At 27.9% G+C, this 15,452-nt stretch overlaps 1 protein-coding gene across 1 annotated transcript; it reads left to right on the forward strand.

Annotated features, from left to right (window-relative positions):
- Positions 1–39: 39 nt before the first annotated feature.
- On the forward strand, positions 40–15,227 carry LOC107445057 (uncharacterized). The gene is made up of 3 exons (XM_021148090.4): positions 40–190; positions 4,031–4,115; positions 11,547–15,227. The coding sequence occupies exons 2-3, from the start codon at positions 4,033–4,035 to the stop codon at positions 12,793–12,795; spliced, it is 1,332 nt and encodes a 443-aa protein (XP_021003749.2). The 5' UTR covers positions 40–190; positions 4,031–4,032; the 3' UTR covers positions 12,796–15,227.
- The last annotated feature ends 225 nt before the right edge of the window (positions 15,228–15,452 follow it).

The raw sequence follows: 15,452 nt of genomic DNA on the forward strand, positions 1-15,452 counted from the left end.
CACTAACTCAATATCGTATAACATTTGACAGAAGAACATAACTTATCAGCCAAGGATTATCGAGCAAAGTGCGTAGTAGGGTAAATAGTACAAATATAGGCTGCTAAAAACGTTAATTATTGAGAATAAAAATAAATACAAAAAGGTCAAAATTTACCTCGTTGGTCGGGATAATTTGCGTTTTTTTTTGGTAAATATTTATAACTTTTGTGTATACTCTCCAATGATAATTTTACTATGGTTCAGTTTTGTGTAGTATTATATAATCAACAGAAATTAGGATGATTGTTATATTTATTTATTGTAGATTTATTTACAAGGAGTGTCTTCTAACAACGTTTGTCACGATTTTCTTTTAAATTCTTTTTACTCTGTACTTATTAGCTTATTTTACTGTTTGCCTTTCTTCTGAAAAAAATTTCTTGCTGCAATTAAACTTTTCTGCAATTGTTAAATCTGGATCAAATGAAATTATCAAAGTTGTAACTTATGATTGTACAAAAATAAACTTGAAAATGTTTTAATAAACGGCTTACTTTTTATAATTTTGGGATATCGTGATGTGTTGCAAAGGCGCACAATAGATTTTAATTTTGCAATTTAAAAACAAAAACAAATGTATTATAAGCACTTTGAGTTGGGTCCCTTTCTGTGATTTCTTGCTTTTATAGTTTCTTGCGGGCCACTGCCCGAAAGTTTCCAAGACTTTGCATTAATTTCACTACATATCGCGTCATGCACATCTTTGATATATTTTTATATTTTCACTGATTTGAATAATCCTTGACTTTATTTTTTCTTGTTTGAACCTCCTTGGCAAGGCAATGAGAAATTTCACATCATTGTGTGGAAAAAAATTTATAATCGGATGCCTCATTTATTTTGACGATTTTATATGTTCTTATATAGCTGAGGGGGATGGTTTTAAAATGAGATAATTCTGATTATAAGAAATCAAAATTGAATAGAAAAAATGGGAGAATTTATTTGCAATAAAAGCTTCAAGGTATAGTGTCTAATCCAAAGGGCACCCTATTCTACACTCAGACCCATTAAGTCCCTTTATTGTTTAGTTGCATATAATTCTTGGAGCGATTTAAATATTGATATCTTCGACGACTTTTGAGCAGTGGCCTGCAAGAAACTAATGAAATATACAAAAAGGGGATCGACATTAAATGTCCCCTTGTAGTCCCCCCCTGGGCAAACCTTAAAAATTTTTGAGTTTAAAATGTCTTGGACTCCTTAGCAATTTTAGTTCGCGTTAACCGATACCAGTGTAGAAATATCCCCCAATTTTTGAACAAATGAATTTAGAGTGATATTTTTAAATAGTTTTGAAAGGATTTAATTTTTAGAAACAGTCTTATTATTATTTTTTTTTTTTACTGCTTTAATAAGAAAGTTTCAAGTAATTGGAAGAAATCTTCTTAATAACAGAATTTTTTATTGGCTTTTTAACCAAAAAACAACCATTTAATAAAAATTTCCTCAATATACCTGGGAATTTGCTCAATCAAGGCTTATAATTAAAAAGATTGACTCCTTCCTGCTTTATGATTTTCATTAGAATTAAACTCCCCAGTTTAGTGATACTTTTTAAGTATTTTGTGACAGTAAAATTACAAGTGAATAGGATTTACAAATATTGCAGTGTCTCGATATATTAATCAGATATCTCATAAAACAATTTTAAATATTGCTAGAAGTTTTGAAAGTAAAAATTGTTGCAGATGCATCATTAGCTACATAAATAAGCATTAAATGTTTGTAATGAATCAAAATTTCTCAATGCCAAAGAATTTAAAAACCAATTTGTAAAATCAACTAATAGAGTAGGAAATCCACTAAATTAATTAAATGAAGAGCCCAGTTAATGTTGAGTATGCCAAAAGAAAGGACCACCCTGAATAACTTTTGATCTAATGATTGGATCTTCACTTTCTAGGAACTCATTCTTATTGGTTTGAGGGGCTGCTCTCAAATATGCTAATTAATTAGTGCAGACAATACTTTAAGTTAGGAAATCAAGGCACAAAAAATACTTTTTCTGAATAAACAAATCTTTTTTTCAATGGATTTGGATTTCGGACCCACAAGATATAGGGGGTAGACGCAATTGAAAAAATAAGGTCACCATAGTTTGGTCAGGAGATTAATCCAAAGTTTGGACTCCTTAAAGTTTTTTTTACATTTTGTGTTTTTCACCATATCTCAAGAACTTTTTAAGTGAATTGAAAATTTTTTGCCTGCAATTATAAAATTCTTTATCCAAAAATAATTCAATGCAAAATATAATTCTCAGTAAATAATTATTCTTTTATTAAATAATAGTTAGTTTTATTAAAAAATTCTGAATTCTGAGATATAAATTTTTTTACACTATTTTAAAGTATGCAATTTTACATTTTAAATATAAAATTTGAGCGAAATCGGTTTAATAGCTCCTGAGAAATCAAATTTTAAAACAGTTGTATATTTAAAATTGAAGAAAAATTCAAACTGATTTCGTTCAAATTTTGTATTTTACTATGTAAAATAACATACTTTTAAATAATTATGTAAAAAAGTTATGTTTATTCAGAGAAAGTACGTTTTTGTGTATGATTTAGTAACTTAAAGTACCGTCTGCTCTAATTAATTAGCATATTTGAGGTCATCCCTTTGAACCATTAAGATTGAGTCCAAGAATGTAAAAATGGCTAGTTTTTTTTTTCTTTTTTTTAGCACTGTACTACACTACTATAATGACTTATGAAAACTGTAAAACTGATGCATATATATTTTTCGGTGTTTATTCTTGCTATATAATATAAATATCAATATAATCTAAACATCGAGCCAATATGTCACTTGCTATATAATATAAATATCAATATAATCTAAACATCGAGCCAATATGTCACTTGCTATATAATATAAACAATAAAGATATTTATTTTAACTTGAATTTTAAAAAAAACCTGTTGTGAAATGTTAATAGAATAATTTTTTTTTATCTATTTAGAAGGGATGTACAATCTATGACCCACCAGGTTAAAAGTGGCCCCTTGACTGTGTAAAATATTAATAAAAATATAATAGAAAAATAAATTAGAATTTTTTTTTCCGTCATGCTCTGTAACAGAAAATTACTGAGCAAGTTTAAAGCTTTTCTCAAAGTAGTGTGACAATTTTATTATGAAAGTTTTACTTAATGTTCAGAGTTTGAAATGAAATGTTATTGCTCATGAAGTTATATAAATTAACTGAAAGAGAAGGAAAAAAATTTTTTCACTTAGATAAAAAAATTATAATTTCAGAATTCTAGCAACAATCATCTCTATCTGATATCATATTAGTAACAAATTTTGCTTCCTCAATAATAAAGAAAAGTAAACTCTTAGGATAAATGTAAATTTAAATTACCTTTTTTATTGTTTGTTATAAATGTAATCTAATTTGCTTTGTAATCTAATAATTATATATTTGTTTAAATTTATTTACATTAATATTTTTTATTATCTGCTCCAGAGCAAAAGATTAATTATACTTTTTAAACTCATTTATATTACTTTAAAAGAAATTATATGTCAAGTGTTAATACTTCAAGCATTTTTATAATTACAAAACAACGTTGGATGCAGACATTATGTTAATATTAACCGTAACACTTTTCAAAAGTAGTTGTGTATCTTTAATTTCAATCAATTTCAATGACAAAATTTTTTAATATTTAAGGATATTTATGTATTGTAACAAGAAAATTTCTTAATTTTAAAAGAATCTTTTCCGAACTATTATTACACATTTAATACTTTAATTTTCTATTTTCTGTAATTATTTTTTCTTATCTAAGTTGTTCTTTTAATATAAAAATATAAAAATCCTTGAATTTGTTAAGCTTTCCGACTTGTTTCTTTGAGTTAACTGAAATTAATTTTATATCATGTAGAGGCACTAATTCATGTATTTATTTTTAATAAGTACTCAGCTTTTAATATTTTTGTATTATAATTGTATGTTTATAAATGTTCTGTGTTTTTTAAAGCAATGGATGAAGATATTGAGTCTCCTGAACAAAATTCTCTCCAGAGACAGAGGTTTAAAACCACATCAGTCTGTGTTAAAATGAAGTAAAAAAATTTCTTTAATAATCTTTTATTATATATATGTTTTTAAAATTTTGTTCTTGCAAATACTACATTTCTAATGTAGCAATTAAACTAATACTTAAACATATGAATTTGAGTAACTAACTAATTTGATAGAATGTCATAATACGAACAGTATGTCTCGCAGTGGACTGATCGTTAAGACGCAGTTCCCAACAGATCACCTAAGTCAAGCATGACTGGCTGTGTTCAGTGTGCGGGTGGGTGACCACTTGGATTAGTCTGCGTAGGGACCGAGGGTGTGCGGTATTGGTCCTCGTTAAACTGTTCTACCGTAAAGTGCTCGACTTCGCGTGCAGGTCGTCGGGCTACCGAAACAGGGGTACCATCCCTTCTGCAAAGGATCAAAATTGTGATGACATGTCTTCGGATCATCCTCAGGGATGTTTCCCAGACAGTCGCCAATAGCCCATTGTGCAGCTCTAGTGCGATGTCGTCGGGCTACCGAAACAGGGGTACCATCCCTTCTGCAAAGGATCAAAATTGTGATGACATGTCTTCGGATCATCCTCAGGGATGTTTCCCAGACAGTCGCCAATAGCCCATTGTGCAGCTCTAGTGCGATGTAAATGAACTACAACAACTACAACAAGCGAACAGTATATAATTTTACAATGTTGTTCAATGAACTTGTATAGTTAGACAAAATCTATACAGGTGCCTTTATATGTCCTATTTGTTAGAATTAAAGTTTTTGAAATCCAATTTTTTTTTTTTTTTTTGTAGGTATGCTTGTGTCATAGAAACTTATGTTATTTTTTACTTCTCAAGCAGACATTCTTTCATCTTCATTTTCAAAAATAGTTTTTTCTTATTTTTCAATAACTTGTAAATCTGATTTTTTATGTATAAAAATTAATACTATTTAAATGTGCAGCATGCAAAAAAATCACCCTGTATAACTTTTGATTTAACGATTTAATTTTCACTTACTAGAACTCAATATTAATGGTTTTTATAAAGGGACCTAATAAGATTTTTTTTATTTCCAATGAGCTGCATTATCGGTCTTGCCGATGAGCAGACCTAGTGCATTCTCCAGAGGTGGTATCCACTCTTTCAGGACCACCACAATGGGTGAGATACCGTTGGTCATGTTAATTTGGATGTCTAGTTTCTGAGCCAATAAGGCACTCCAGGGATCTTTTACATGCCGCATAATCATACGACATGGCCGCTGAGGATTTTCTGCATTCCAAAAATCCGGTGTCTGGGCCGGGGATCGAACCCGCAGACTTGGGCTCATTAGGCCGACGACAAACCAACTTTGCGCCACCCAGCCACTGGACCTAATAAGATAGTGCAGACAATATTTAAAATTTATGAAGTCAGTCAAAAAAAGGAATTTCTCGAAATAAAAATGCATTATTTTTGACGTCTTTTCATATTTTACCTACAAAACATAGGGGTAATCGTAATCTGGGAGATAGGTTCCTAATAGTTTTGTCAGGAGAGCAGTTGAAAGTTTGAACACTTTAATGCTGATTTATACTTTTTGTGTAATTATTTATGTTTCAAGAACTTTTTGAGCAAATTTAAAAATTTTTGCACAAAAATATAAAATTTGTTTATGCTAAGATAATTCCATGCCAAAAATAGTTTTTTTAATAATTTATTATTTTATATTATTTTATTTAATAATAGTAAAAAAAAATTTAAATTGTAAGATACACAAATTTTAACATTAAATTTTTACATTTGCTAATTATTACACTTTTCATTTTAAAGAAGTATTTTTATGACAAAATACACAATTTGAACAAAATTTATTGTACAATAGTTACTTGAGGGGGAAATGAATACTAAGAAAAGTAAATTAGAAAATGAAGTTATGTAATACTCATTACTTTTAGTCTACTCCAATTATTTTTCATTTAACACAGTGCAATTTATAATTCTTGGCAAAATTCTAATTCAATATTTAATTGTTATTTTTGTATTGAAAAATTAAGTTAAATAAAAAATATCAGTTTAGTGTTTGTGATTTTTTAAAAGATTGAATTCAGTATTTTTTTTTATATATATTTACAACTATTACTTTCAGAAAAATGTTTATGGTGTACAGCACGTAACATAACTCAAATTTTTACTTCATAAATATTTTCTCTTTATTTATTTATTTATTTTGAGAATTTCTGTAAACATAAACATAACGTTATATCTATTCATCTTCAATAGATTGAATTTGAGACTTCTGCATTTTGTGTATTTAAAATTAACTTATTATTGCATATATTTTATAGCGTGTAAAAGTCTAAAAAAAATGCATTATTTGGATTATTTTATGCAATTAAACTGTACAAGAATATGTTAGAGAAAGAAAACTATTTTCCTCCTCTAACATATTATTACAAAATGTACGGAGGTATACCTCTGGTAATTTCTATTTTGGTTTTTTTTTTTTATCTGAAGCAATTAAAGCTACTAATTCTTACAGTTTTATCTCAGTGGCAGCTTTAACCCACTGACGGTTTTGATATCTAAATTTTGACTTCTTCCAAATGGTTACAATATCTAGAAACTGCTGTTCCTAAAATAGCCGCTTGCATTTTCTAAGAACCCTTGCCAAACGGTAAGAGATAATTCCTACCCCCCTATAATGGAAAATGGTGTTTGAAAGGCCATTTTTCTCCTATTATTTACTTGACAGGTGGGGTGGTTTACTTTTTGAGGTGTAATTATAGACTGTTCGTACTGTCCCCTTTGCTCAGGTCATTTTGGACGTGAAAGAAATACTTTTTCAATCTGTTTGAAAATATTTCATTTGAGCTGTGAGTGAGTATAGAATCTCTTGTGGCAAAAAAAAAAGAAAGAAAAGAAACAAGTAAAATGAGTAAAATCTAGCGTTGCGTTTTAAAATTTGTTTTTATCAATATTTTTCTTTTTATTACGTCATTATCCTTTTTATTACAGTATTTTTTGTCAATAACATAGATTATTTTATATAGAATGCATCAAAATGTATCTAAAAAAAATTCGACTTATTATGTAGAAGTGGATGTGTTTAATTAATTTGGAGTAATCAACTTTCCCATTAATGGTATAAAGACAGAAATATTCTTTAAAGTTGTGTGAAATATTTCAAACAAACCTTTTTTAATAATTCATTTGCATTGAATCAGTTATTTAAAAAATGGCACGAGTTTTTTTTTGTTTTTTTTTTGTTTTTGTTTTTTTAGAATGAAATAATAAGTATTTATTCTAGAGATAAGGTAAATATGGTAATAAAATTTTGCTTTTTATTTTTTTAACAACGCAAAGGTTTATTTAGAAGTCATAAAAATATTAGTAAAACGAAATTAAAATATCTATTTTAATTATTAAATTCATTCAATTAAAATTTCTTTTAATAAAAGATTAAAATAATGATTTCAATTCGCGACTCGTGTTTTTTCTACATTAAATAAAAATTATGACACATGGATAAAGAGTCTAGTTGTGATGCTATTCACTTCTTTTTTGTACAAATCTAATTTTATACCTAAAAACATGGCAAAGCCAATGCTAACTTGATTTAGTAAAATATGTGACTTATGCTCATTTTGAAATTATCTATTTAATTTCTAGATATGATGAAAGCTCGTATGAACACTTAGTAGCAAAATAAAAATTACTAAATATCTAGTTTTTGTTCCTTCAGCTGTTTAGACTTTAACTCTTTTAATTATTAATTTTACATATTTGATGGAACTATATCTCGTTCATTATAACTATTCAATAATACTTTTATATTTACTCCAGCACAATAATTTGTGTAATTTAACTCCACTTTTACTGCAATTTACCTTAATTGAGTTATTTTGTTAGAGTTTGTTACAATCGTCAGAAGTTGATGGTATATTTTTATAAATTTACTATCATGCTTGTCAGGGAAGTAAAGGTGGCCTGTGCGTAAGGAAGATCATACCATCACAATTATTCCATTGTGTGTGGAGCCTTAACTTCTATGAACCTCTGGCTCACAGCAGACTGTTGTTGAATACCTGATTTAATTAATTATTATTATTAATAAATAAGTGTTAAAATTAATAAGTATATTATAAATATTAAGAGCATATTTTGGGTAAACGAATTATAAAAATAAGATTTTGTTAGCTTTAAATAATTTATGAAATTATAACAAATTTGAGTACATTACAATTCTTAGAATGTCATATTATTTATTTTTTTTTATTAAATATTAAAAATTACAAGCGATTATTTAAAAAAAATAAATTTTTTTTTAAATGTTATTTCAAGAGTTTGCGCAAAAAGATATAGAACTGCTTATTTTATTTCAAGGGTATAATAAATAAATTTAAACATCAAAAATAACATAACTGGGGGAGGGGGGGGGCATCTTCAAGAGCAAAATACGAAAAAACAATTTACAATACATTTCTTCTAATATCAGATATGTAGAAACTTTTTGAAACTTTAACATCTCAATATTATTATACTGGTTATTATATAAAATTCCCTAAGGCAAATATTTATTAACCCTTTCAAAGGCCATGATAAGTATACTTAACACCTCTGTTTAAAGTTCATAGCGAACTTTTTTACCACTTTCAATTTAGGTTTCCATTTAACAACTTCAGCTTTCTTGAAGCGCGTTTGAATAAAATTGGTTACCATTTATTAGTTTAAAAAAGCGTATAAAAGTTATAAAATATATAATTCCTTTTAAAGTTTGTAGCATTTATAAAATTTATTTTATAAATAACGAAAAATAAAAGTCAATGAGTTCCTAATAAATCGTGGTAAATATACTTACCTAAGCTGAATGAGGTTTCTTTTTCATATATCAATTACTATTCTTTTGTCAATTTCAATTCCAAAAATACTTTAACTTACCTTTACTAGAAATAAATGGCCCATTAAAGGGTTAAAGTAGCAAATTTTCAATGTGTTTGTATAAACTTAATTAGAGCAAATTAGAGCAAAATCGTTTATTTAAATCAATTTAAGAAATAATAAAACATTTATTATTCAGCAGTTTATAAGACTTCGTATTATTCATGTTATTATTCGATATTTTAATACTTTTAAGGTGGTACATTCCCAAGAAAAATAGGAATATCTTTCAAAGGAAATAAAATTTTATAACAAAAATTTTAGGAAATTAATTAAAATATTAATTAATATATTAAATTTCATGTGAAACCTATGCATATATATAATTTAAATATATACACAAATTTCTAACCAAAAAAAAGTCTAAAAGCCTAGCTGTCAGATAATTGACATTTAATAATAATATACTCCCTCTTCTACATTTGAATACTTTTGCACTGCTTATTGATACTGATGAGTTTATGATTTTGATTAAACATTTTTCAGAGATTTCAAAGTGCTATGCTATCAGTTTACAAGGTTTACATACCAATCATTCCCTACTTAAATCAACACCAAATTAGTTTCAAAATTCTTTTTTGAAGCTACTTTTGAAAAAAAGTTGGTGCTAAAAAAAATTGCTTTCACGCTGTCAAACAAATCCCCTTTTTGTTAGGACTCTTCCATAGGTAATCGCATAAAATGATATTTTAGTTAATGAACCGTGAATTCAGTACAAGTATAACTTTACTGTTGTTCTATTAAACTGCATCGAAAGTTATTTATAACTCAACTTACTGGAAATGTAGCAACTGATTTGGGAGGGAGAGAATATAAAAAAATTAACATAGGATCATATGGAGAGAAAAAAGTATTTCGAGGTTAAGTGAGATGATGCTAACCAACCTGCAATTACACCCTTAACTAAAATTGAATCATTAATTCAATAATTAATGCCTGCCTCTTAAACTAGATAATACTTTGAAAGAATAAAAATGGAAACTGAATATTAAATATTAATTTTTTAATGACTAACAAAAAATCGAAATTTGTAATTTTTTTTTTTTATATATTAGAAAATGTTTTTTGAACCAGCAAAAGAAAAAACAATAACGGGAAAAGCTACCATTAGTTACTCGCTAAATACTCTATAAATTAAAAAGAAATATAACTAAATGGAAAACTATTTAAACAATTGAAGATAATATTAAATGTAAATAATTTATAAACATTATTTTTAAATATATCAGATTCTTTTTTTCCATACATTTAGGTGAATCACTTTCACCAAGATTTATTGTACTATATTTTCAAAATTAAAATCAATCACCTGTACTGAGTCAATTTTGATCTCTTACTTTTTTTTAAATCAATTTTAATCTTTGCGAATTAACATTAGATGAAAATTAGTTCTATTTTCTCATGTAATTCTCTTCCCATACCGATTTCTTTTCTTTTTATACTGAAAAAAAAAATGTTTTAGTTAAATATTTTCGAAAATCCTTTCGCATTTTCTTTGAAAGCCAACTCTATTGTGTATTGAGTATTTGTACCCTTCAGGTGATGGAGTGGACATCAATTAACCGTAGCTGAGAAGGGAGTGAATTTCACGCCCATTTCCGCAAGTAAGGGGGAAAGCATTAGCGACTTTTCACGTGCATGGCCGTTTCGTCGGACAAAAATCAGAGGCATTTTTTACGTGCAGGACCATCTATAGGTGGAAAAATGAGGGAGGTTTTCTACGTTCACGACCATTTCCGAGCATAAAAAAAAGTACGACTTTCTACGTGCAGAACCGTCGGTGGGTTAAAATAGGTACAAGTACAAAATTGTACTTTTTGTACATAAGATGCTTATAACTTCTAAACTATTAATTTGATCCTCTTAAGATTGGCTTGATGTGATTCTACATGATAAAATACATCAGAAAAATAATGCCGCACTTGCTTCTTTAGATGAAATTTAATTTCCCCCCTTAAATCACCCCTCTCAAAAAAGGGGGAGAGCATGCAGAGGAGAGATGGTGGATGTTCAGTTATTGTTTATAATTACATATCAAAGCTTTTGTCAAAAAATATCCTGATTATTAATTTTTCCAAAAAAATGCCCTTTTTTATGTATAAGAAAATTGATTACTCCAAATTATTTAAGCATAACAAGTTTTTATTTCATTAATTAAGCACATTAACTACATATATGGTCATCACAAGTGGGCAGCCGACTCACGAAACTACATATTTAATTAATTTTAAGGGCACTTGTATTTAAATGATTATAAAAACTGTTACGAGTATATTTGAAAAATTGATCAGAATAAAAGGTATAGCCTTTAAAAAGTATAAATTTTTTTATCCTATATTAGTTCAAAATTATAATTTATTAGTGGCACTTAGTTCTTATCTATATTTAGTCTTTTTTTCCTTCACCCTTATTTCCTGAATAAAGCCTACTTTCAAGTTGAAAAATATCTCAACTTTAAGACTTTATATATTTGATACCATATAAAAACATTTTTAATATATTCATGACAATCCTGAGTTTTACTAATAATTCTTATTTGGTTTCTATCTGTTACAGGTTTGATGCTTTGGAAGAAACTATGGTTACAGATGAAAGAAATTTTATTGTTGTACATGAGATGTACCAGTGTAGCAAATGCTATAAAATATTCAACGAAGAATCAGCATTAACCGATCATGACTGCATTCGTCTGAAAGAATTTGGTTCAACTTCAAATGTTTCTGCTGATGTTCTAAATTCCTGCAGACAGGGAAAATATGCTTATGATTGTGACCAGTGTGAGCTGAGTTTTACAAAAAAAGTTATGTTGAGAAAGCACCGTAATCAAGCACACAAAACTAAACGCATTAAAGAGTTAGAATGTGTACCGTGTAATTTGAAATTTGCAGATAAAGATAGCCTTCTTTTGCACAGAAAAAGTCACTATGTAGAAAAATGGTTCAAGTGTGATCAATGTGGCAAAAGATTTGCGTACGAAAAATTGCTGGACTGGCATGTTCGCAGGCAGCATCTGACCCCTAAGCGCATTGAAATCTATCAATGTGAAATTTGTGATAAAGTGATGTCTAATAGGAATAATTTATCCAGGCATCGAGCTCTGCACAATCTACCGAATTCTAAAAAATTTACTTGTGAAATATGTAATGCTTCTTTTCCTTTAAAAGCTTATTTGCAAAGGCATTCCTTGTCCCACAGCCAGGAAAGACCTTATATGTGTGAAAAATGTGGTAAAACTTTTAAAGCTAAATCTGGATTGAGTAAACACTCACTAACTCATGAACCTAAAGATTTCCAAGGAGGAAAATCAAGAAAAAGAAAATATTATAAACCATTACACAAGTATGCATGTGATAAATGTGGCAAACGTTTTACTTCTACGTATTATCTGAAAATACACTATTATATACATACTGGTGAAAGACCTCACAAGTGTGATGTTTGTTCTAAAGGATTTCGCTATAAAGAGCTTTTGAAGAATCATTTATTTGTCCACTCTGATGTAAGGTTTACTTGTGAGGTATGTGATAAGCAATATTCAAACAAAGGAGCTTATCAAAAACATATAAAACTTCATAATGAAGCTGAAGCAATTCCGTGTAATTATTGTGATATGCTGTTTTCTAGTAAATCCGCCCTAATCAGTCATACTGTTGTTCACACTAAAGAAAAGCCATATGAATGTGAATTGTGCCATAGGAGATATTCTCAGAAAGGATCTCTCAATAAGCATCCTTGTAGCCGGGCAGCAGCGAAATCTACAGCTGAGATATTGCTAAATTTAATTTCGAGAAATGATAATTTATGAATTGTTTTGAATGAGAGAATATTTCATTAAGGAGGTGTATACACTAAATTGACAAATGATAATTCACGAATTGTTTTGAATGAGGGAATATTTCATCTAGGAGGTGTATACACTAAATCTACAGCTGAGATATTGCTATTAATTTCGACAAATGATAATTTATGAATTGTTTTGAATGAGGGAATATTTCATTAAGGAGGTGTATACACTAAATCGACAAATGATAATTCATGAATTGTTTTTAATGAGGGAATATTTCATCTAGGAGGTGTATACACTAAATCTACAGCTGAGATATTGCTATTAATTTCGACAAATGATAATTCATGAATTGTTTTGAATGAGGGAATATTTCATGAAGGAAGTGTATACACTAAACCATTTGTTTTTTTTGGGGGGGGCAGCAAAACCCTAAAGGACCGACCCTTTTTCGGAAACCCTACTTTATAAATAGCTTTTATTGCCAATTGTGAACACATTAACCAAAGAAAAATTACTAATTATTTTGAGATAATTAGAAACAATTTTTTTTATCAACTTTCATTTTAGTTTTTATGGCAGACAATTGAATTCTCAGTTCTGAAGGAGCAATTGATTTGTTTTATTTCTTTAAGCTTAAAATAAATGAGCGGAATAAAGATTTTTGTTGAAAAAAAAAAACCTCTTATAAACATTGAGATAGAGATGGCTTTTTTCTTTGTATTTATATTGGCTTTTTATTTTTTATAAATGTGTTTTCTCTTCCTAATTTATTCAATATAGTGTTAAAATTTTTATTTTATTATAAATTTTGCTGTCTTTTTTCACTAGGTCAAATCAATCACAAAAATAATTTAAGTGTGTATTAAATAAATAATTGGTTAAATTAGATATTAACATAACTGCTTCCAAAACTAATTACCTGTTAAGAAAAAAACCTTAACTCTCGAAACCATAGTGCACTGTGGAACACGTTTTCGGAATTGCAACTCTAAAGAATTCTACTTTTTTAAGTTTTATTAAAATAAAAGTGTTTCTCTTTCACCGTTTAGTACATCAAGTGTGGGAGATCATTAATTTTTATTATATTACCTTCAATTTTTTATCAGTGTAATTTGAATCTTTATTTTGAAAAAAAAAAGAACAAAAAATTAATATTATGCACAGGGGTTTTTAGTTGCAATCATATTTTAGGAAATCAGAAAGAGATAATCGATTATCTCAGAGGTAAAAAGTAATAACCACTTCGTTTCAAAATTTTACCACCTTCTGTTAAGTAATTACATCCAACGATAACTTTTATTCTTTTCTAAAAGTATGGATGTTTGTCGAAAGAAGGCTTCTTTGTCATTAAATGCCATCTCTGCTGCAACAAGAAAATCTGTCCAAACTACAAAAATGTTGGCTATAAATTTTTAATGCAAAGGTCTTAAATTAATTTAAAAGTCCTGCGTATTTTATTTTAAATACTGATAGATAGTCAAACAATTGAAGAAAAACTTAACAATTTTGCTTCTCATTGTGGAAAAAGATAATTTTGTTCATCGTAGTTTGTGTTTATCCATATAACTTAGAAAAATGTGTTCATAATGAGAAGAAAAATGCTGCTCAAGATTCAACGTGGAAAAAATGTAGATTGCAGTTTAGACTTTTGTAAGGAAAGTTTTACAGTATCTGAATTTGATTTGTTTCTCTCTGTTTCAAAAACTGTATTTATTCCAGAATTAAAAATATAATTCTAATTCATATTATAATATGAATTAAAACTCTGTTCGCTTTTTCCTGATTTTTTTAAAATTTTATTTTTATTTTTTCTAAGCTTGTATTCAACATAGTTATCTTTGTAAAATTGATTCAGTAAAAAACCATGTGCAATTTGTCTTAAATTTATTTTAGAATTGAAATATGTAAAATAATGATTGCTAGAAATTTCCCTGCACATTAATGAATGTTGTTAGAGTCATAATTACTACTTGTTTTTGTATAGTTTAGCTCATATTTTATTTTTTAAAAACTAAAATTATATTTTTTGTAAAAAAAATTAGTCCTTTCTTTGATTGTTTCTTATTTTGCATGCAAGTGAGAGGGGGATTAAGATGGGTTGAATATTTTTATTTATCAATCGAAATTTCTCTATAAATTTTGTTTAAACTGTGTTAGAATTTAATATGCATTTGTGTGTCAACAAACAATTTTTAAGTATTAAATTAAAAATTGTCCGAGTAAATTCTTATTTTTCTTTTTAATTATCACTTAATTTTTATTGTTTCTAATACCAAGGTATATAAATATGCCTTTATAGAAGAAGTGGCTTATAATGAGTTCTCTTTTAACAAGAATCCAAACATTTGATTAAATTGTTACTTTTTTTGTGTTTGCATAATGTTGTCTATTTTTGCCTTTTGACATGAATTTATTTGGTGGTATAATGAACAATAAATTGATTCGTTAAATATTAGAGTTTGTTTTATGTTAACCGTAACACTAATCATATTTTCTATCCCTTAGGAACACGTGTTTTGTAGGTAAATTTTCGAGCATGCGCTCGGAAAATCAAATAACGTTAAGGTTAATGGAAAAAGGGGGTAATCTCTTTATTAGAGAGATTTTATTTTATATTTTATAACCATCGTTGAACAGTGGACCCAATTTTATGGGCTTACGACTACTAATGTTCA

Source organism: Parasteatoda tepidariorum, chromosome 5 (assembly GCF_982258835.1).
Source record: "Parasteatoda tepidariorum strain Cologne lab strain chromosome 5, Ptep-v5.0, whole genome shotgun sequence".
NCBI classification, from domain to species: Eukaryota; Metazoa; Arthropoda; class Arachnida; order Araneae; family Theridiidae; genus Parasteatoda; species Parasteatoda tepidariorum.

Excerpts from the sequence above, each read along its gene's own strand:
- LOC107445057 (XM_021148090.4), top strand. The coding sequence starts at position 4,033 with ATGGATGAAGATATTGAGTCTCCTGAACAAAATTCTCTCCAGAGACAG. Across the intron at positions 4,116-11,546 it reads TCAGTCTGTGTTAAAATGAA|GTTTGATGCTTTGGAAGAAA; the intron begins GTAAAAAAATTT and ends TATCTGTTACAG.